The 22262-nt window shown below is 35.2% G+C and overlaps 1 protein-coding gene across 2 annotated transcripts; it reads right to left on the bottom strand.

Annotated features, from left to right (window-relative positions):
- Positions 1 to 13: 13 nt before the first annotated feature.
- Positions 14 to 14688, bottom strand: LOC123549261 (multiple epidermal growth factor-like domains protein 10). 2 transcript variants are annotated; one of them, XM_045337191.2, is made up of 5 exons: positions 14370 to 14688; positions 6070 to 7977; positions 5739 to 5850; positions 5417 to 5463; positions 14 to 378 (listed from the first exon to the last, which is right to left on the bottom strand). In XM_045337191.2, exons 1-5 carry the CDS (start codon positions 14422 to 14424, stop codon positions 248 to 250), a joined length of 2253 nt encoding a protein of 750 aa, XP_045193126.2. In that variant the 5' UTR covers positions 14425 to 14688; the 3' UTR covers positions 14 to 247. The 2 variants fall into 2 exon arrangements, with proteins under 2 accessions (XP_045193126.2, XP_045193125.2); XM_045337190.2 differs by having other exon boundaries at positions 14 to 384; positions 14370 to 14687.
- Positions 14689 to 22262: the final 7574 nt, after the last annotated feature.

Genomic DNA, 22262 nt, shown 5'->3' with positions numbered 1-22262 from the left:
CCATGTAGAAATCAAAAAAAAAAAAAAAAAAAAAAAAAAAAAAAAAAAAAAAAAAAAAAAAAAAAAGCATACACACACACGAAAAAAGATTGTTAGATCTTCTACAAGAAATTTTCATTTTTTTCATCGATTTGCACTGCTTATTAAAGCAGAGAACTTATAGGGACGAAGTATGACAGGAAATAAAACACATTTTACCTAAAACATTTTACAGTTTGTAATCATTTGTTAAAAGCTGACTATACAATCATTTTCTCAATTGCTCGTATATATGCACTGCTGATGTGTCAACTGCAGTGGATTGCACATTACAGTACACGTGTTCCCTTGTACATGCAGCTGCACTCGGGCTCTCTGTCATTTCTGCTCCAGAAGGTCCTGCAACTTGATGAATATAATTTGATATAGATTAAATGAATATAATCTACAATATCAAAATAATTCGTTGCACAATTAAAGGTCCATTACTAAGGGAAAGTGAGTTGGCAATTTTTTTCATAGCCAGTGCATAGACTTCTGCAAGACACTAATTAATGAAGATTGGCAGGTCAAAATTTACAGAAGGTCTTTGGAACTCAAAGAAATGTATGTGTATTATGTTGAAATTTCAATGAATCGACAGAATGACCCCCCCAGGTCTTTTTAACTTTCTTCATACTTCATAGAAAAATAATTGTACATATACTGCGATTTATTTCGAATTTCTACATACCAACTTTCATTTTCCAATAAAATGAAATAGTTTCTGTGCTTTTTAAAAGAAATTAAAATGTTCACTTTCCTTAGTATTGGACCTTTAAGTAAAGTTTTGTCTTATACGAGTATGAAGTTATTTAAAAACTTTATATATCTCAAGAATCAAAATAATTCGTTGCACAATTAAGTAAAGTTTTGTCTTATACGAGTATGAAGTTATTTAAAAACTTTATATATCTCAAGAATCAAAATAATTCGTTGCACAATTAAGTAAAGTTTTGTCTTATACGAGTATGAAGTTATTTAAAAACTTTATATATCTCAAGAAGTGACTGGTCGTTACATGACATCATTGTTTGGAATTTAGATGCGAAGATGAAACCCGAGTGATTTAATAAAATAAATGCATCTGAACGACAAACAATGATTTTGTTCATGGACAAATCACTGTTTGAGAAACAAAATATCAATTCTAACATATTAAGGATAATTATCTACATTCTTGAAATTAACCATCAGTTTTCTTTTCCATATGACGGTTGATAGTTTGATACTATGACGTAATAACATACAGTTTCATTCTTCTTTGTTTAAAAGGGAAATTAATCGGATCGTATTAGAATAAATTGTCACAGGAAGTGAAACTGATATCTTTCAATTCTTACTCTGTGAAAAGAAAAATGACCTAAAGTAGTTACTTGTTGGTGCCATCGTTTGTCGCGTTTCCGCAAGTTCTAAAAACAGATGGTAATATATATTTGGTAGTATATAGATCTACAAATCATTCAAACACGTCGTATTTTTGTTCTTGACCGTCGGGATAAAATATTATACTTAAAAGAACAAGCAGGCCTCCAGATCAACATCAAAATATCAAACTTTTAAAATAGACTGCACGGCTACTAGATTCTACATATTGAAAAAGATAAACAAGCATTGTTTAAGAACGCGCAGGACCTTAGACAATGAAAAAGCAAAACATTAACGCATATCAATGAAATTGTGTCTGAATACTAGCCAAAGGCTGCATGTGCGGAAACCACAGATCTGATACTTATCTTTATTTACAATACCCTTCTTGAATTTTAATGAAGAGCACTCCTAATGGTATCTGCATTATACTATTTCCGCTGTAATTTAGATGAAACTGGTCAAATTTCTTTTTTCCACATACTTAAAGATATTCCATTTTGGAAAATGCCAAATACATATTTTATTACCTTAAACCGTGCAAGCCCGCCCCCTTAGCTAAATAGGTAGAGAGTAGATCTACGGATAGAAGGGCCGTGTGTTTGATCCCCGTGCAGGGCGTATGTTCTCCAGGACGATTTGATAAAAGACATTGTGTTAGATATCATTCGTCTTCCACGTCTGATTCATGTGGGGAAGTTGGCAGTTACTTGCAGGGAAAAGATTTGTACTGGTACAGATCCTGGTTAGGTTAACTGCCCGCCGTTACATAACTGAAATACTGTTGTAAGCTACGTTAAACATAAAAAAAAATAAAGAGTGCAAAACTTTTGTCCTTACGTATAATTAAATTTATGCAATAATTTAAACCTTCATCAGAATATAACGTTTCATATTATGCCAAAATAGCGACAGGCTTAATTTCACCTTTAGAGTTCCACTATATATTACACGAGACCCCATTTTTATGTCCCTCTCATTAATATTGTAAAGAACTCAAGACAGAAAATGATTGTTCATGGTTAAATATACGCTGTTTTCACATTTCATAAAATGCAACATTAGTTCAAATATCGCCAAATTTCTCATTTCATAAAGCGGTTGCTCATCGGATTTGCCACTCGTATATTTTCAGAAACACAACACACAAAAAAAATTTTTTGTTTGTTTTTGGCTTGCGCTCGCCCCACTGAAAAAATCAAGCCAAAATTTGTTGGTGCGCTACTTTTTACGGACGTAACAGTGTACAAATGCTCATAATTCAAGTCTCAGATTGTTCTAAAATGGACTTTAATAACAATAAATACATACTACTACACACATCGTCTATAGCATATCATGATACATTGTCCCCTGAGGAATTTCTAGCCGTCCGGTAGACACTTCCTACATTGTCCTTATATTTTGTTGCATTAAAATCATTTCCCATTATGCAGTTATGCCATTTCCTGCGAATGTTTACCAAATTGAGTTGCAACAAAATCAGATTTATTTCATTTAAATAGGATGAAAAAACATACTAATTTATTTGATAACATCAATCTATATTATTTTGGTAAGGGTAAATACGTATTGATGCATGTCACTTTTCTGTTTTCTGGTTTTCGTGTCCAAATGATCAGCATTTGTATACGACTGTGGGTGGGGTAAGGAATTTACATTAGGAGATGTGTTCAGACCAACTTAGATCTTCAAATTTTCCATTCCTCGAGTAGAATAATGTTAATATAAGTTAATCTACATTTCAGACCTTAACAGAGACTTTGTTTCAACAAATTTAATCCGTTAAGAAAGTTTAAAGTTGGAACTAGCTTAAGATCTTCAGCTCTCTCGGTTTATATACTGGATTTGGACGGGAGAGCTGAAGTGCACTCCGTAGGGAAATCATACCAATAATCGTGCCAGAAATCTGACACGCTCGCGTTTGTACATTTTAAAAGAAATCAGCAGCAGCACTTTCTGATCAGTTAATATATAGTAAAATCTACCATTGTGCCAAATTTTACGCATTAAAACCCATAATTGATGGCAGAACTACCTGACAATTTCGAACTGGTCTGAAACGTTTACTCTACGCCGCCATCTTGCTCCTTTAAAATACGAGACTGACCTTTCACCCGCGCGAACCGCTAAGAGAGCACTCACGTGTGCCGCTTCGTATTTGAAGTTGCATCAGCATCCCGGTGGCACAAAAACTTGGGAAAATGGTTATTTTTTATTGAAATTAATTTGAATTATTACTTTCATAGATAAATCCTTAAGAAAACTTGTATGTATAAATCATTTCTTTTGTTTACAAGGTACTCTACAGACTCTACATGTGTATTTTTAGCGGCTCGCGCTGTTACGTCATGCGAGAATCTCGTTGTAGCTATTCAACAATGGCCGCCGAAATGATGCTGATCTAGCAGTGACTTGTAAATATCGGCGATTTTATTGTAAGATTTGCTTCCAGAATTTGATAAATGGTGTTTACTGATGTAGAAGTGATTACTTTATCAAGATATCCATACATCTTCGTTCAAAATTTCAGTTGACTACGTTTGCGACGAAAAGTTGGACAATTTCTTTTTTGGTATGGTTTCATAGTAGGCCTGGTCCAAAACTCTAAAGCCGCAACTATGAAAAAAATAAAATATAAAAAAGCGGCATTTAGAGTTTTGGAAGCCAGGACTAAGTTGGAACAAGTGCTGTAAAACAGCACGCTCGACTTTTCTCAGTGCTTGACTCTGAAGTAGAGCTTTGCCAGTAAAAGGGGCATAATAGTCAATAGCTTTTAACGTATCAGAGATATTGGACATTATTTTAAAACTTGAACAAAAATATAAGTTAAAAAGGGGCATAACTCTGTCAAAATTTAAATCACAGTTCTAGGAAATGTTTCTCCAGGAGTAGACTTTGAAAGTAAATAACTATTATAAGTTCCAAGTCAAAAGCTTTAATAGTAAGATATTTGACTTTATCAAAAACTTCGGAAAGTCAAGCTAAAATGCTATATTTTCATAGCAGTAAATATTCAAGTCACATATCTATGTCATGATTATGGTTTAAGGTCTACATCTACATCTACTGTGTACTGCCCAACAATCAGTTCTTATTATAACTGGGAGGCGCTTTGTCTGGGACACACTGTTAAAAGATGAGCAAGCTCATTAGGTGCATTAGGTTATGCATGGTTGTATATTTAAGAAATAATAAGTTCCCAGACGTGGTTTATCGTAGAATAACCCGTGTTTTGAGTTCTTATGCGAAAGAATATATCACGAAGTCCGTAGGCCTGAGTGATATATTGTTTCGCATAAGAACGAAAAACTCGGGGTATTATACGATAAATCACACTTGGGAACTTGTTATTTCGATTCTAACACGACATACTAGCACCAACAGTGTTAGAAAAAACTGGTAACTACTTTTTACGACCGTGCTACGCACCTGGATCGGATGACGTCATTGCACGCGAGTGGTTTATTACAGATAACCCGAGATAGATTTTGCTCTACATGTTTGTAGGTTATTTGCTGGTCGTGTTAGAATATATATTTTCTAACAACATTTTTAAACGCATATATTATTTGATTACACTGTAAGCTGTATGCCAGTGTTATTACCTTTTTTTCACGAGTTTGCTTTGTTGTGCGTCTGCAGGTCAAAATGTACCCAAACCAAAATGTACCCATGTTTTCTCAATCCCTGGTGAATTATTTTTAATGTAAAAGGGCTGTACATTTTTTTGTTAGTTAATCGAGAGCCAAAACAAGACAAATATATTTCTTCGCTCTTCGCTCGTTCCTGATTTTCTCAAAAACAAAAACAAATATTTAAATTATTTTTTCGCTCGCCGCCTCAATTTTTCAGAAAAAATTTCAATTTGGTGTGGCCTTATGTATTGAATCAAATTAGTATTTTTATCTTTAACGTTACCGTGCTTACAAACGAGATTTAAAATTGTAGGCCTATTTAAATATTGAGTTTTACTACAAGTATAAATACGACGACACAATGGCACTATCAGAATTCCGTACATAAGTACCTGATACATTCTCCGTTTCTTTCTGCCGCTTCTTTTGTTTAAGATATCTAAAATATAACGTAGAGACAGCAGTACTGAAAACTATACGAAAACATAATGAAGAAAGACACATTATATTCAGTGTTAGAAAATATTTCATAAATTATTTGCAGATATGAAAACAACTTATAAATAATGAGGCGTTTGTCTTGAGGTCAAATATAAAATAATGATAATAATTTGATATCCATGGTGCCTTAACTCTATTTAAAGATTAAAGAACTGGGTTAAATTTGGCTGTTATTTTTAGTACCATAATATACATCATGAAAAATATTCTTACCTGTATTTTATGAAGGTGTATACACCAACAGCTGCAGCAACTACAACTACACTGACGACTACAGCAATAATAACTGTTGCAGCATGTATTCCCTGTGTTGAACCCTCACTCTCTGTGATATATATATATCAATATTACATAATAATAACTTAGAAAAGGCGCATATTTCAGTAACTTTAAGAATTAAGTCAACGCTTCAAATGTAAAACATTCAATATAATGAATACATTAAACAAAAACAAAGCAATGAGCTGTATATTTAAATTGTAACGTGCTTCTAAACAAAGCGTAAATATGTACGAGTTAACAAACAAATGTTTTTATCCCTTACCGGAAACAGGACATGAAAACAGGCAGGCTCCATTACTGATACTGCAACAGGGGCATTCATCTCTGCAAATGTTATTGCAATACAGTCCCCACCGTCCTGGGTGACATTTGCTGCAAAACCCGGTATTCCTATTGCATTCAAGGCATCTTTCTGACCTACATGTATATTCACAGTTAGTTCCCCAATAGCCTAGCTGGCACTTTGTACACAGCCCGTTTGTTTTGGAGCAAACTTCGCAGTTTGAGTCATTGCAAAGTCTACTGCAATCTTGACTCCAGTATCTATTTCTACAGGTACAGTCTCCTGTATATCTATTACAATTCCATGCGCAGTATTTCTTACATGTATTTTCACAAAATGGTCCCCAACTGTCCGGTAGGCAACTGGTACACTCACCTGAATTTTGGTTACATTGGTTAAAATAACATGTGCGGTTACATTCACTTTCACATAATTGGCCCCAAGAACCTTGTTTGCATCCTTTACACGCACCGCTTTGTTGATTACAACTGGACAAACAGTTTTTGTTGCATAGTTCATTACAATGTAATCCCCAGAATCCAGACTTGCAACTGCTGCATTCTCCATTATTTTTGTTGCAGCTACTTGATGAACAAGTTTGACTGCATGTTTTATTGCAAAAGGCTCCCCAGAATCCAGACTTGCAACTGCTGCATTCTCCATTATTTTTGTTGCAGCTACTTGATGAACAAGTTTGACTGCATGTTTTATTGCAAAAGGCTCCCCAGAATCCAGACTTGCAACTGCTGCATTCGCCATTATTTTTGTTGCAGCTACTTGATGAACAAGTTTGACTGCATGCTTTGTTGCAAAAGGCTCCCCAGAAACCAAGTTTGCAACTGCTGCAATGTCCATTATTTCTATCGCAGCTTGAGGAACAATTTTTGGCACATGTTTCATTGCAAAATGCTTCTCCCCAGAATCCAGACTTGCAGCTGCTGCATTTGCCATCATGTTTGTTGCAGCTGCTTGAAGAACAAGTTTTGCTGCATGTTTCATTGCAAAATGCTCCCCAGAAACCATATTTGCAACTACTACATTCGCCATTATTTTTGTTGCAGCTACTTGACAAACAAGTTTGACTGCATGTTTTATTGCAAAAGTCGCCCCAGAATCCCAGTTTGCAACTGCTGCAAAGTCCATTATTTCTATCACAGCTTGAGGAACAATTGCTGGCACATGTTTCATTGCAAAATGCTCCCCAGAAACCAGACTTACATGTTCGGCAAGAAAATTCGGCAGTATTACATGTGTAGTACCTGCAGTTTACAGATTCACACGGAGTCGTACAGTTTGCACCGGCAAATCCTTCTTGGCATTTTTCACAGCGTCCATCAGTTTTGCCACATTTCATTGAAAAGCATTTCCCACAAGTATTCTGACAATTGTCCCCCCAAAGTCCAGATCTGCAAACTTGACATTCGCCTGATTTTGTACTACAAATTTCACAATTAACCCCGTTGCATTTTTCATTACAAGAACTATTCCAGTACCCAGGTTTACAACTTTCGCAATCACCGCTGGAAATGGAACACTTCAAGCAGTTTTTATCGCAGATGTTTTCACATGATTCTCCCCAGTAATCTGCGGCACACAAGGAACATAAACCACTGTATTTATTACAAATTTCACAGTTTGTTGGACAAGATGAATTGCACGTTGAACCGTACCAACCATTTTTACAGCTATAACATTTTCCCTGACTATAACACGAACTGCTGCAATTTTCTGGACATTCCTTATTACAGTAAGTATCCCAATAGCCAGTTTTACAACCGAGACAAGCCCCAGTTAACTGATCACAATAACTCGCACAATTTGTTTCGCAAATGTTCTGACAGTCACTCCCCCAAAAGCCTCTTTCACATGCTTTGATGATACACTTGCCTACAACAAAATTGTTAAGAATGGTTAAAGTACTTTTCATTTATAACAAACACGGTTGTAACAATCTTTCGGTGGTACGGAACAACTTCAAGCCGTTTTTGGTTCTATGTAAAAATAAAATAGTTATACCTAACATTGTTATAGCAAATTATCTGACATACGAAACACATTTTCATGTCCCAGTGTTAAAAAAATTAAATTATAATAATAAAAAATATAGCAAACCCCATGATCAGAAATTTTAATTTCGAATGGTGTTTCTTATTAATTCAATAATGACTGGATTTCGTTTGCTATATTTTTTAAATCTTGCTTTAAATAGGGAGAAAAGGGGATGGGGTGTTGTAGTTTTCCTGGAGCCAAGGATTGTTTCCGGTTTATATTCAAAACATTTTGTTCAGAACTTGAAGGCCAGAGAGTTAACTAAAGACACGTTCAAATATTATTATATTTTTGTTACACTCTCCTTATTCGAAATCAAATAAGCAAGACAAAACTATGCATTCTGTATTAAATAGTCTGTAGTCTGCTTAGGTACATAAAATAGCTAAATGCAAACCTTCTGTCGTTTATACTTCTTTGATAAGAAGCAGTTTGACCCAAATCAGAGCTTCTAATTTGACCATTGTCATATTCAATAAGCAAAATAGTTCAAGTATGCTATTGTTGTACAATTTATAAGTATTTAGTTGTCCAGATTGCTTAGACATTTCAGAGGTACTGTGGCAACATTGATAATTGTGGGGTACTAGTTTTCGTTGCTGCGTCAATTCGTGAAATTCATCCCAACGAACGAGACAAAGGACTTCGGACACTATCATATGCTTCTAGCCTACATTTTAAATGCAAATTTCTCCTTAAGTATTTAAAAAATACCCAAAGCGTTTCGAGTCAGTGATAAACCAATGTATTTGTTAATTTATTACAGCAGAAACTGATTTGTATCTGTTCCTATCAAGATGTTTTTCTTATTTTATCTAGGCCAGGGTATATTTTCTTGAAAAAATAAAATGTTTAATTTCCGTGAAAATATAATGTCATCAATTTACGGAAGTTTTAAATATTTGAATTCCAGTCGAAAAAAGTGACAAAATCTGTTTATTTAAGGAAAAAATAACATTTTAAGATTAAAATCCTATAAATAAATAAAAAAGGGAACGATATTTTAGCAAACAACCTGTACTTGATTTATCTATATAATGTAAAGTTATTGACGCATTACATGTGTGAATAGGTATACATGTATAAGTGACCGGTCAGTTTTATTACAGTGGTTCAGGTAGTTATTTAAGTACATGTACATGTCTGTATAGCTCTGTTTTAAGTGATGGCAGATATTTGTGTGATGTATAACATTAATACTAAGAAAAGGCAGCAATCTTATTAAGGCCGTAGGGTGGATTCTTGCTTAGGATAAGTACCAGTGGCACACATCATATTTGAGCCGCGCCATGAGAAAACCAACATAGTGCAATTGCCACCAGCATGGATCCTGACCAGCCTGCACATCTCCGCAGTCTAGTCAGGATCCATGCTGATCGCTAACGGTTTGTCTTATTCCAATAGGCTTTGAAAGCAAACAGCATGGATCCTGACCATACTGCGCAGATGCTCAGGCTGGTCTGGATCCATGCTGGTCGCAAAGCCACTATGTTGGTTTTCTCATAGCACGGCTTATTTCGCTTAAACATGAAATAAAAATGTATCCGAAATGACAGTTCTTTCTGAGGCTTGCCTAAGGAAGTTGGATAGGAAAAAGTTAAATCGGAATAAGTCTGACAACAACCAATCTATAGATAATGTTGTCTATTCAGGGCTGAAGTTGTGGGCAAACATATTCGAAATGTGTCATTTGTAGGGCTAAAGTTGAAGCAGGTCGCTGTATAAAAATTCCACGTGAAACTCGGCTGGACCGTTTAGTTCGTTTTCGCGTCTAGCCGTATTTGTATATGCCATCTGAATGGAAAGCGACTTGACACATCACTTTCGTGGCATCACAATGAATGTGAAACCGTCACTGATATGACCTGCCAAGAAGCTACTGTTCTTGACCTATGCATCACAGGCATATCAATGCCAAGCTTTATTTCTGTTGGATAGACTAAAGTCAGGATCAGATTAACTGCTGTGCACATATTGCATCCTTTTTGTTGTGTTTAGGCCTAGTCCGCAGCAAAGAATAATCTTCAATTCAGTTTTTACTGAAGGAAGAACATGAAGTAATGAATGCGTGTCACATGTAGTATGTGTCTAAAAGAAATAAATATAAATGCACAGGAAAAGATGAAGAAATAAAGAAATGAAAAATATATAATAAATACAAAAAAAAAAAAAAATAAAAACAAAATGGAAACAAAATTACATCCTCATCGCTAGCGGTGTGCGCGTCGCGAGGAAGGCATGCAGAAGATTACCTGGTGTGTTGCTAGTATTTTACAGCACACATTTGCCAATCTACTACACAAACAAACAGGATATGCCAATGAAAATTTAACCCAAGGAATAATAATGAATTAAAAGTATTTGCTTCTCTCACTACTCTACATGTATAACATGCCTATATGTGCCCATTCAAACATTTGTATAGTATTTTAGTAACAAACAGATGTAAAAATATGTGACTATCAAATTATTAAAAATGAATATAAAAAGTATTGGTTACTTTATATTTGGGAACACCCTGTAGTTATATTTTTTGTTTAAAAATACGGCTCCACCCCTTGCATCAACACAATAGTCACAGAAAATGTGTATAATTAATATCTACATATGCTGGCCAAATATGGTTTTGATGCACGGGGGGGAACAATGTTCTTTAAAGCAAAATAGCTTTTATATGTATATAACAGGGTATGTAATTCTATTTAGAGCAAAAATTACCATTTTATGAAACAAATATTGAAAAATTGGATTTTAAGAAATAATCTCAAATATGTATTTTGATGTATATGTAATTACATACTTATTTCTTAGTGGTTTATTTTTCACTCTTGGAGTAGGCAAATTCATATAGAAAGTGTCCGAAGTCCTTTCTCATTCCTTTATCTTGGTAAGCCGACATTCGCTAACATATATCCCAAGCTGTTTTGGACAAAAAGGCTTGGGATTTATTTCCAATGAAATTAAGATATTAGATGAATTCACAATATTGTGTATTTCCGTTTTATAACAAGATGAGGAAAACAGCATAAACGTTTAGTTAATTGATGTACTAAGCTATCATTAAAATAACAACTGCTGACATGTTTATTTCTATGCCTATTCAACACTGGGATTCTGCTTTTACTCTATTATACTATCGGTCTGTTGAATTTTTAGCTGATTTAGCCCTTACCCTGCTAAATTTCTATAATGATCTTGTCCATCTTTCAATTTTGACAGTACCATTATTTGTTGATAGGGGTGCTTTCCAAAAACTACTGACTGAATGGCGAAAAGTGCAGATCATGATCAGACTGCATGGATTCATCTTACAGTTTACTAGTATCATACACACGATAATCATTTTATCCTTTAACCTTTAGCCTGCTGGCGGCAATTGTATCTGCCTTTGCTACCAGTGCAGACCTAGATCAGCCTGCACATCCGTGCAGTCTGATCATGGTTTGCACTGTTCGCTATTCAGTCAGTAAATTTTCAGTTAACACCCCTTTGAATAATAAATGGTATTGCCCAAATTGAATGATGGATCAGTCCATTTTAGAAATTTAGCAGGCTAAGGGTTAAAAGCCTAGCGTGCAACAAAGAAAATTAATAGCAGACTCGGTTTGAATATGTTCGTAATAAGTTCATGTTTACAGTGTTCTAAAATTAGAAATGTACAGTGATAATGACTACTTTTGTAAATTTTACACAACTAAATCTGATAGATACCGGAAAAAAATTCAGAAATACAATACTCTGTAAATTCATTTGAGAAGATTTATGAGAGTTCTCTTTTTTTAAATCAAACAAATGACGGAAGTCAACAACTTAGAGTTTATATTTCCGTACTAAATGTTTCAGAAAATGTATTTTTTAAATTTGATGATTTTAATAATATTGATTAATGCAAACTTAATGAAAGCATCACAATGAAGGCACGACGTCGTTAATCTCGTTGAAATATGATCGCCGTGCGCTGGGTCTGTGTAAGTAACTGTTTTCGAGGAGGCGTAACTCCTGATTGCATGGTCATAATCACGTCGAATTTACAGTGCATTTAGTAGAAATATATATATTTCTTGTTTTGTTTCATTAAAGTATATAAAAGCTTGAGAAAAAGTCAACGTTATTTTTGAGGAGCCCTCGTAATAAAATGCGAGGCTCTGTCGAGCATTTTATCAATTTTATTCAATGAGTTTAATAAACTGGGCTGCGCACGGATAAGACACAAAACTTATTTCAATGATAGTGCAGTTTAAAGCAAGCAAAATGTAGGAAGCGAATTAATTGATGTATTAACAGCAAAACTTACTCTGATCTTTGGATCAATCCCGTCACATTGCGAATAGATTAACTCATTTCGTTTTACTTTTCTTGTTACCAAATATGCCGGATGGTACCTCAGAATAAAAGCGGCAACGCCTTCGATTTGGAAAATAACCCTGATTTAGTGATATTTTTGTACATTTATTACTGATGTTTAGTTATTTATACTTATGTACAACGTCCTCGATGTTTAAAGTAATCGACATGATATATTTCATTTACCAGACTAGTGTAGCATTCCAGCTACATGCATGTATGAAAGTAGTTTATGCCTTTGAAATGCGAATCTCACTTTAAAAACATTTCTTTACATTTTCATCAATGAAAAAATGACGTTCATTTCATGTTCAGATGACGGGACGTTTAATTTCACAATGTTTATGCAAACATGGCTTTTTAAAAAGACAAACGCATTAGAACACTATATTTAGTATACTGTTATTTAGAGACCGTACCATAGCTCTTCGCATACTTTGATTTTTCAAACTAAAGTGATTTTTACAAGTGCACCGGTTACGATAAAAATGTAAACAACGGACTCTGTCTATGAAACTTTGAAATGAATGAATGACAGTCGATCTCAGTCATAATACTGATTGACAGTGAATGCTAATGACTCCATGTGTTGCAGAAAGGTATTTAGTTTGTAACTGTAATTTCCCATCAATTGAAATCCTCTCAAAACTGGTAAAATAATTACTTATATTTGGACAAATCTCATCGTCTTTGCCGTTCGGCAGCTGCAAAAAGGGCAAATATAAAAGATTCAGTGTAAGTAATATTTCACTGGTACTGCCAGTTAGTAAGTTCATACTCTGAACAACACGTCAGAGAAATTTGGGCAGATTTGACCAATTATGACGTTGGCAGCATTAGATTATATTTTTTCTTTACACAAAAATTGCCGTTAGGTAACAAAGCGAATACGCCGATAATCCGGAGTTCACCGATTATTGTTCCGATTCACGCAATGTAATCCAGCAATTAAACTGCATAGCTATTAGCTACTGCTGTTATAGGGAAGTGGTAGAGTGTCTGCCTTAGGGGTGAGAGGTCCTGGGTTCGAGTCCCAGTTAGAGCTTAACTCTATTTAGATTCTGCTAAAGCATAGTTTTGCTGTTAATAGACTGTTCCAGATGTTCTAAATTTTTAGCACACAGTATCATGGATCAGTATTTAGCAATCCAGATCAAAGTTGAATGTTAAATCAAATGCACCCGATTAGAAAATATTGACTATATTATGTCCCTTTGATGTTTATGCTCTGCATGTTCAAGAAGAGTTACATTTCCTTGATCACAAAATTTTCGTTATCATGAAAATATTAAATGCTCATAACTCTGCACTTCTGGTTAAAATATTGTCTATATTTCTGTTTTTGAGAAATATATGGACATTTCTCTTCATTTCAAAGCTTTTTAACTTCAAACCTATGATTTGAAAAACTTAGGTACTATCTCTATGTTATTGTGCAAAAAACTTTTTAAAACAAACACTTGATATTTTGCGTAGTACGTACTTATATTACTTAAAGTTATTTGTTTTCTTATTATATTCAAGACACCACACTCTTATCCACAAACTACTGAAAATTACAAGTGGTAATGAACATTTTATCTGTTCAGGAATAAATATTTCACCAACCCACCAACACTTTCTTTAAAATCCATACTGTTCTGATTTCTGCATGAATTCTAAAAATAAATATCTGCGTTACGTTTTTCTTTTGATAACTACAAAATGTATAATCTGCTACAAAATTTTTTCATTTTGATGTGGAGATCCTTCATTTTTTCTTTGTCAGGTAGCTCCGAACCATTTAAATTGAGAAAACACTACCAATGATTTTTTAATAGAATGTCTTAATTAATGTTTGTCGTAGTTTAAAGTCATACATAATAGAAAGATATATTAATACGTACCGTTAAAAAATAAGAAAACGAATAAAAATACATAACCAACGTTTACTTCCATCATGAATAGCTACACAGAAACTTATAACCACAGGTTTGTAAAGTAATTATATTCCATTCGTTATAAAACTATATCATAGCTGCAATCTTTACTTCCTTGTCCTTCATAGATGCAATACAAAGAAATGAATTTATTCGACGCCGCCATAGTGAATAGTTTGTAAAAGGACCCACGATATTGCATAATAGATTTTAATGAATAAACAAAAAAATGGCAAAAAGAAAACATAAGAAATGTATGTAATGCAACTTATTATGTGTTATAAAACAATGTTATCTGTCTTTCCTCTCCTTATTTGTAGAGCACAAAATATTTCTTTATTTATAATTTCGTCAAAATGTTGATCCGATTTATTGATAAGGGAGGTTACTCTGTAAGTCAAGATTTCTATTTTTGACCTTAGCATGACCTACTTACCTATCTAATTTTCTATAAATACCATAGATATACCATACTGCAACGCGTGAATTGCGGACAAGGGAGCGTTCATGTATTTTACAATAAGTAAACTTCGAAGAGAATATCAGAAAATAAAAATACGGAAAATTACACTTTGCCTGCATAAAATTCCTTGAAAAAAAGTATTAACAAATTAAATAAAGGAATCAATAAGCATATATATGTTGAAATGAACGTAGGAAGTGCCGCTGTTAACTTATTTTTAATTAATCTTTTGTCTTATTTTCTTAGTTGATAGGTACAGTGATGTTCAGAATGCGCGCATTTTTGCAGATTCCTTTTACAGTTGTATATTTATATAATTGTTATGGTTACCTTAACTTTGAAGCATAGAGTTTCCCATTTGTGACCATGTACAACAGGTCAGAATATTTCTAAATATTTTATAAACTCATCTTGATTCTAACCTTTGGCTTTTTTTTTTGCTTATGTGTCAAATACTTATTGTTTACAGATATTCACTGTTTTCTAAGGTGTGCAGTAAAGGGCCATCATTTGGCTGAAGTTGTCAGTGACAGGTTAATACTTCTTTAAAATATGGTTAGATCGAAATATCAAAAGCCATGGGACGATAACTTATCAAAGCATCAGTGACTTTCAAATATATTTCCTTGTTGAATTTATATTTTCATTAATTTTATATGACTAGTCAGTTGCTCTGGTTGTATTATTTTTTGTATCTGTCCATTCCTGTCTAACTTTAAAAATGATTTTCATTAAAACATTTTCTACACTTTGGCAGTGGGTTATTATGCTTGCTAAATTTCTTATAATATTAGATTTGAATCTAGACACTGACATATTCCTAGTAACCTTACGTTTCAATGAGGACTTCAAGTTTACCGTTCGTCCAAAAAAAAAAAGAATTCTATGATATTCCAAAAGTATATGAGGAAAATTTGTGAATAGGGGCAATTTAGAGATTATTCATGTTATATCATTCTTTTCTTGGACAAACTTTTTGGTTGTTTTGGCAACGGAAACTGTATAATCTGCATTCTGAAACCTATAATGCAGGTGACTATGGTCCACGAAACTTCATCAGTGAATAGAAAACACTCATTACATTATATGATAATAAAAATAATGGAATCTGTGAACCACAACATTGAAATAATTATCTTTCAACATTTCCTCATTTCCCAACAAACTGCATTTCTGTGAAACTTCATACACATGCCCCTGCATATAAGAACTTTTCATAGGTGCTGACATTAGTTGGTGAAATAATTACTTTAATTGTTTATGTAAAGGGACCACCTACTCGCAATGTCAATGTTATTGCAGGTAGAGAATTTGTATTGCATGGTAATACTTTTCTATCATGCTTATTCTTCATGCTTTTAACAGTTTATAACATATATTGTATTATGTGCTAATGTTGATAATTTGTAACGAGTCAGACTAACCAAACTAATAATTAGGTGATTTCTCATATTGCAATAAATGTACTTCAGACACAACACTTGGCGGCGTCTTTGATGCTTGCATCAATGAATTTCCTTGTTTATTTATTTGGGTTTTACGGCGCACCAACACAGTATAGGTTGTATGGCGGCAAACAAAGAAATGAAAGACGTGAACCATAACTGATAACATTTGCAAGAAATCAAATATTTAATATATACAAAATCGCGAGTTTCGTGTTACTTTCTAGTGAACAGAAAATTATGGACGGCGGTTACCGCCAAAATTAGTAAATATACAATCCATCCATAAACAAGTCAGTCAGTGCAGTGCATTTCAACGCCATCTAGTCTAAAACTCAATCCCGTCCAATAAATTTGCATTCGACGCATTGCATTTTGAAACCATTTAACACAAAACTTCATTCCATCCATCTAAACATGGAACGATGCATTGAAAAACTTGTTGCGATGCACCGGACTATGAAATCATCCAACAAAACATGATACCATCCAGCTCAATGTGAAGCCGTCTTAAGCAGACGTGCTATTTTTAGAACTTGTTTCTGATTGGTCCAAATTTAAACATAACGTTGTACAACGAGTACTTGCTCTATCAAATATCTGGTTCCCTTTAACTTTTGTATATGACATAATGTGCGAAGCTGGGACTCAGCCATTCACATAATGAACCCAAATCAGCCACAAATGACCCAAATTCTATTATTAACAACAATTCAACAATAATAATAGCAATGATAGCATGGAAAGGGAGTCAAGCACTATCTGTGCTTATGTGTTACGTTATCAATATATTAAATGTACAAATTATTCTGACAATAGCCCCCTTCTCAAGAAAATACTTTCAGTTTTTCAAACACTTAAGGAATAATTTGTGTACAAAACAAAATCTCATTTTCTTTTTACTATTTCTCGATTTTTACGAATCATGTATCACTGCTATCATTAACATACATTCAGTAATATTCTGATTATCAAAGTTCAGTCATCTCTAAAAGACTCAACATAAGGTATATGATTTCAAGAATATCATACAACGTTCATCATCCGACCTTTTTATACTACTGTCATCATGAACGATATTCATTTGTTTCTTTGATCGTAAGAGTACTTGTCATCTATTCTGTTGACATAATAATTGTTATCACCAAAACCTCCTTTTACACGACAGCTTCTGTCAGACCTACGTATAAACCCTTTACTGAGATCATTTCTCATGTCATTTTGTCTCCATGACTTCTTATGCTTAGATTTATTTGGGCCATGGTTTTTAAAACCCCTATCATCTCGTTTGTTAATATCTCTTTCTATGCCTTTTCTGTTATGCCAATGTGATCCTCTGTTCATAAAATTAATAGACGACCTCTCATGATATCTGTTCAATCCTCTATCCTCACAATTGTATGACTCTGGTATGTCATCAGAGTGTCTCCAGTTTCTTTCTGTTCTATCGTGATGCCTATATTCTTGCAAACCATGTCTACTGTTACTACTCTTTGATGCCAGGTCAGTCTTAACTTTCTGGCATACATCACATGACCGGCAAAACCTTGTTACTTCAATTGTGATGCCTGGCCAGTGAAAACTCGTTCGTATTTCATCAACTGTCTCTTTAGCTGATAAGTGTCCCTTAAATTGTGACTTATGAGCTAATGTCATAACACATCTTCTGAACTGTGTTGGGACTACTATTTGTTTAACAACTCTGCCCTTCTTCTTCTCGAAGATTCTATATAAAACGTTTTCCCTCACTTCATAAAGAAACCTGAAACCTCTTTTTGTTTTCAGTTTCGCCTTATCTTTAGCATAAGTCCAAAGTTTCTTTAATGTCCCATCATCTTTCTGAGCAATTTTCATTTGCTCAACATCAAACGTTTGCTCTTTGACTTTGCAAACCTCAGATGGTTTCGAAGTTACTATATTTATTGCATGCTGGGTTTCCGTCATTCCAGTTGCAGCAACATCTTCGCCGTATGAAAACTGTCTTTCATCTCGGGTTTTCCAGTTTATGTCTGGCCTATCTGAAACTCCTTTTATATTTCCGATTATCAAATCGCATATCATGGTCGGCAAAACCATTGCCTCAACTTCACCAATAAAATGTGGTGTATCAACCTGTATCTTTGCTGCAGGTACTGTCTTTGATCGTCCATCAATCGCAACCATAAGGTACTTCTTGTCTAACATTTGATTCTCTGATGCGTGATCTTTCCCGACAGCCGCCAACTCACACCCTGTATCTCTCAAAACTTGAATTTCTTTATCACCAATATATCCGTTCTTCAATACCAAGTTCCTTTTACCTGTTGTTGAATTAATGGTACAGGTGCTTGCTATGACCGAAACGGATTGTCCATCTCCTAACATAAGTCGTCCATCTAATATGTTGTCTTTTACCTTTTTGTCATATAATGGTACAGCTATGCATGAAGCTGAAACTTTTCTGTTATCCGACTGTCTGTCTTTCTGCGCTTGACCTTCCTTTCTCCAGTATGTGGGTGTAGACTTTTGCATTACATGCCTATTCCTCTGCCCTTCCTCATAGGATCTTCTACTAGCTAAAGCAGCACCGCTTATTTTTCTCTTGGATAGATCTCTGCATTCTCTAGCTATATGACCTTCCATGTCTCATATAAAACATACAGGCTTTTTAAAAGCTGGCATTTCTCTTTGTGTAGGCTGAGACACTGGCTGAACCTCGGTCGAAGGCTGTGGCTCCTTGCTGCATGATAAATTACTTCTATTCATCCAGTTAGATGTGATAGAGCCACCATGAGCTTCAATATATTGTTCTGCAAACTGTGTAATCTCAGCTCTCGACTTTGCAACTCTTTCCTTTAGGAATAAAGCAAAGTCCTTGGAACAAGTTTGGATGAACTGTTCTCTGATCATAAGGTCTTTCAGCATTTCAAACGTATTGTCACCTTCTGCCATCTCTGTCCATCAACTGAAATACCTGTCCAGCCTAGCCATAAACTGAAAAACAGTTTCACCACGCCCTGGCTTGCATTCCCTGAACTTCAATCTAAAACCTTCCTCTGTCAACTGATAACGCTTCAAAACTGCTTTCTTCAATGCCGTATAGTCATTTGCTTGGTCTGGAGGCATGCTTGTATATACGTCCAGGCCTTTTCCTGTGAGTAATGAGCTGAGGCTGACAGCCCATGTCTCTTCTTTCTATCCCTGACTTTTTGCAAACCGCTCAAATCGTTCTAGGTACGCATCCATATCATCTTTACTTTCCTCGAACTTCGGGAGTCTCGGCCGCAGTGTTTTACTATTATGGTGTTCAGCACCGTTATCATCTCCCAGAGCTCCGGCATCAGCCTTTATTTTAAGCATCTCCAACTCCTGTTCCTTCAAAGCTCGTTCTTCCTTCAAACGCTCAATCTCAAACAATCTTTTCTCTTTTGCCTGTTGTTCCTCATAATGCCGTAACTTCTCGGCCTGTTCAAGCTCAAAAAGTCGTTTCTTCTCAGCTTCCTGAGCCTCAAACCTACGCTGTTCATCATCATAACGCCGTCTTTCCTCATCTCGTCTCAGTAAACGCTCCTCACGTTCAGTGTACTCCTTTTCCTTTCTATCCACATAATCACTCAGCTCTGTACCCGAAAATCCCATTCGTTCACCCATCGCTACCCATTTATTGTAGTCCATCTTGAAACCTTAAGTTGGAACTATCTCTACAGCTCAACTATATGTGACTCAGACTATCTTCAGTCACAGTGCCTTCTGATACACCAACAGAACGTTATAACCACTAGTCTCTGTACCTCCTTGGATATAGATCCCGGACGAGCCCCCAAATGTCAGGATACTAGTTATATGACCCAGGGAAGTGCCTACGCCTTTAGTATCTTGAACAATGGTTTGGGTCCAATCGCTAAGGTGACTATGTCTTAGACTAGCTGACAAATGATGTAGAATGTCCTTTGTTAAAACGTAGAGCTGGTGAGACCAAATATCTCATATATAGAATTTTCCTCTGGCTACCTTGCCTTAATGATTCGTGTACCAATTATTCGTAAATGATTTCTTATTATGAGCTAGACAATTTCAGGCTTCAGGCAAATCACTAAATGTTTCAAACTAACAATCTTCAATTAAAAATGATTAGCTCAAACTGCTATAGGCTGGAGACTCTATACTTGACTGGTCTTTTTGTTGAAGTTCCCGTCAGACAATGTCTTTGAATCAACAACATACGAGTCCTATCGCGTAGATGCTCGGCCTCTGTCCTCTCAAACTCTATAAGATTGCCCTGACTCCTAGATGCTCAGCGCCTATATGCTATCATATTTAGCATTCAACTACCATATAGGTATATCCCCGATGCCTTGGCTGTACTTCGCCAATAATGCTGAACCTTCTATAAGCTGGAACTCTCCTACTATCTCAGTAGATTACCAAACTCTGGGTCTCTGTCTCAGCTTCCCGATGCTCAGCCTGTATATGCTATCGTCTATAGCATTCAATTACCTTTAAGGTTAAACCCCTATGCGCTGGCCCTATAGCTCGAAACCTTATCGAAATTCTGCTACTCTTCTTTAGTCTAAGAACTTCCAAAGCCTTCTTTTTAATAATTTATCCGCCCTGACAGGGTAACTGCAATAGTCTCCTTCTCAAGGTACTGGGATAAATTATTAGTTGAATCCTCGATGTGTCTTCTTCAACCGCTGGATATCGAATGAGCTCTCTGTCATCCATCTACCTATTTATACCCCAGCAGACGTGCTATTTTTAGAACTTGTTTCTGATTGGTCCAAATTTAAACATAACGTTTTACAACGAGTACTTGCTCTATCAAATATCTGGTTCCCTTTAACTTTTGTATATGACATAATGTGCGAAGCTGGGACTCAGCCATCCACATCCACAGCCATCCCAAATTAGCCACAAATGACCCAAATTCTATTATTAACAACAATTCAACAATAATAATAGCAATGATAGCATGGAAAGGGAGTCAAGCACTATCTGTGCTTATGTGTTACGTTATCAATATATTAAATATACAAATTATTCTGACACCGATTAGAACATGTTTCGCCAAATGACCTACTTTTGGCTATTCCGATTTATTCTCTCGTATCTAAAACCGCATTTTATTCTATATTAGCATCCCTTCCTTGTGTAGTTCGAATGTGTCAGAATGGAAATAGAATTCAGTTTTGCGTGCTTTGTTGGGAAATAAAACATATATTTTTCGTTCAGATGCGTCGTAATCAATAACACCTTCGGTCTTCGTGATTAGATTACAGCGCATCTGAACTCAAAAACGTGTTTTATTTGCCAACAAAGCACGCAAAACTAAAATCTCTTCCCAATTATATCAATTTAGGTTAAGTGAATTGAATTTCAGCTTTATATTTATGATTACCATAATTATACTGTTGGGTTTAACGAATGAAAATAGAAAGTAACGTCAGTTTGTTCGTTGTTTTGTTCGAGTTTAACGCCGTTGTTCAAAAGTAACTGCCAACTTCCCCACATCAATCAGCGATGGAAGACGAATGATTTCAGACACAATGTCTTTTATCAGTCACGGAGAACATAAGCCTTGTCCAGGGATCCAAATCACGACTCGGAGATCCGTAGATCTACGCTCTCCCTACTAAACTAAGCGGGAGTCGGAACAGTTAACAGGACAAAAGGTTTTCAGTTTATTGACTGGAGACTGTTTTTACTGCCAATGTCATAGTAATCTTGACATTTGTCATACTGACCCCCAACCCTTCAGCGTCATCAACTCGTGTTCTTCAGAACAAAAATGTTGTCGATGAACCAACCAACTGTACGTTATACAGAGCAACATGATACAAAACAAATCTCATTCTCATATACAGATTAAACTGTACTGACGGTCATGGGATAGAGTAATTGCATTGCCCCAGAAGATGTTTGATATGACAATACAAATTACAGAAAATGGTTTACTGCAAAATAGTAATCGGA

Source organism: Mercenaria mercenaria, chromosome 6 (genome assembly GCF_021730395.1).
Source record: "Mercenaria mercenaria strain notata chromosome 6, MADL_Memer_1, whole genome shotgun sequence".
Lineage (NCBI taxonomy): Eukaryota > Metazoa > Mollusca > Bivalvia > Venerida > Veneridae > Mercenaria > Mercenaria mercenaria.
This window is presented reverse-complemented; position numbering and strand designations above follow the sequence as displayed.

Excerpts from the sequence above, each read along its gene's own strand:
- LOC123549261 (XM_045337190.2), bottom strand. The coding sequence starts at position 14,424 with ATGATGGAAGTAAACGTTGGTTATGTATTTTTATTCGTTTTCTTATTT. Across the intron at positions 7,978-14,369 it reads CGTTTTCTTATTTTTTAACG|GCAAGTGTATCATCAAAGCA; the intron begins GTACGTATTAAT and ends ATTTTGTTGTAG. Across the intron at positions 385-5,416 it reads AGAAACGGAGAATGTATCAG|TTGCAGGACCTTCTGGAGCA; the intron begins GTACTTATGTAC and ends ATATTCATCAAG.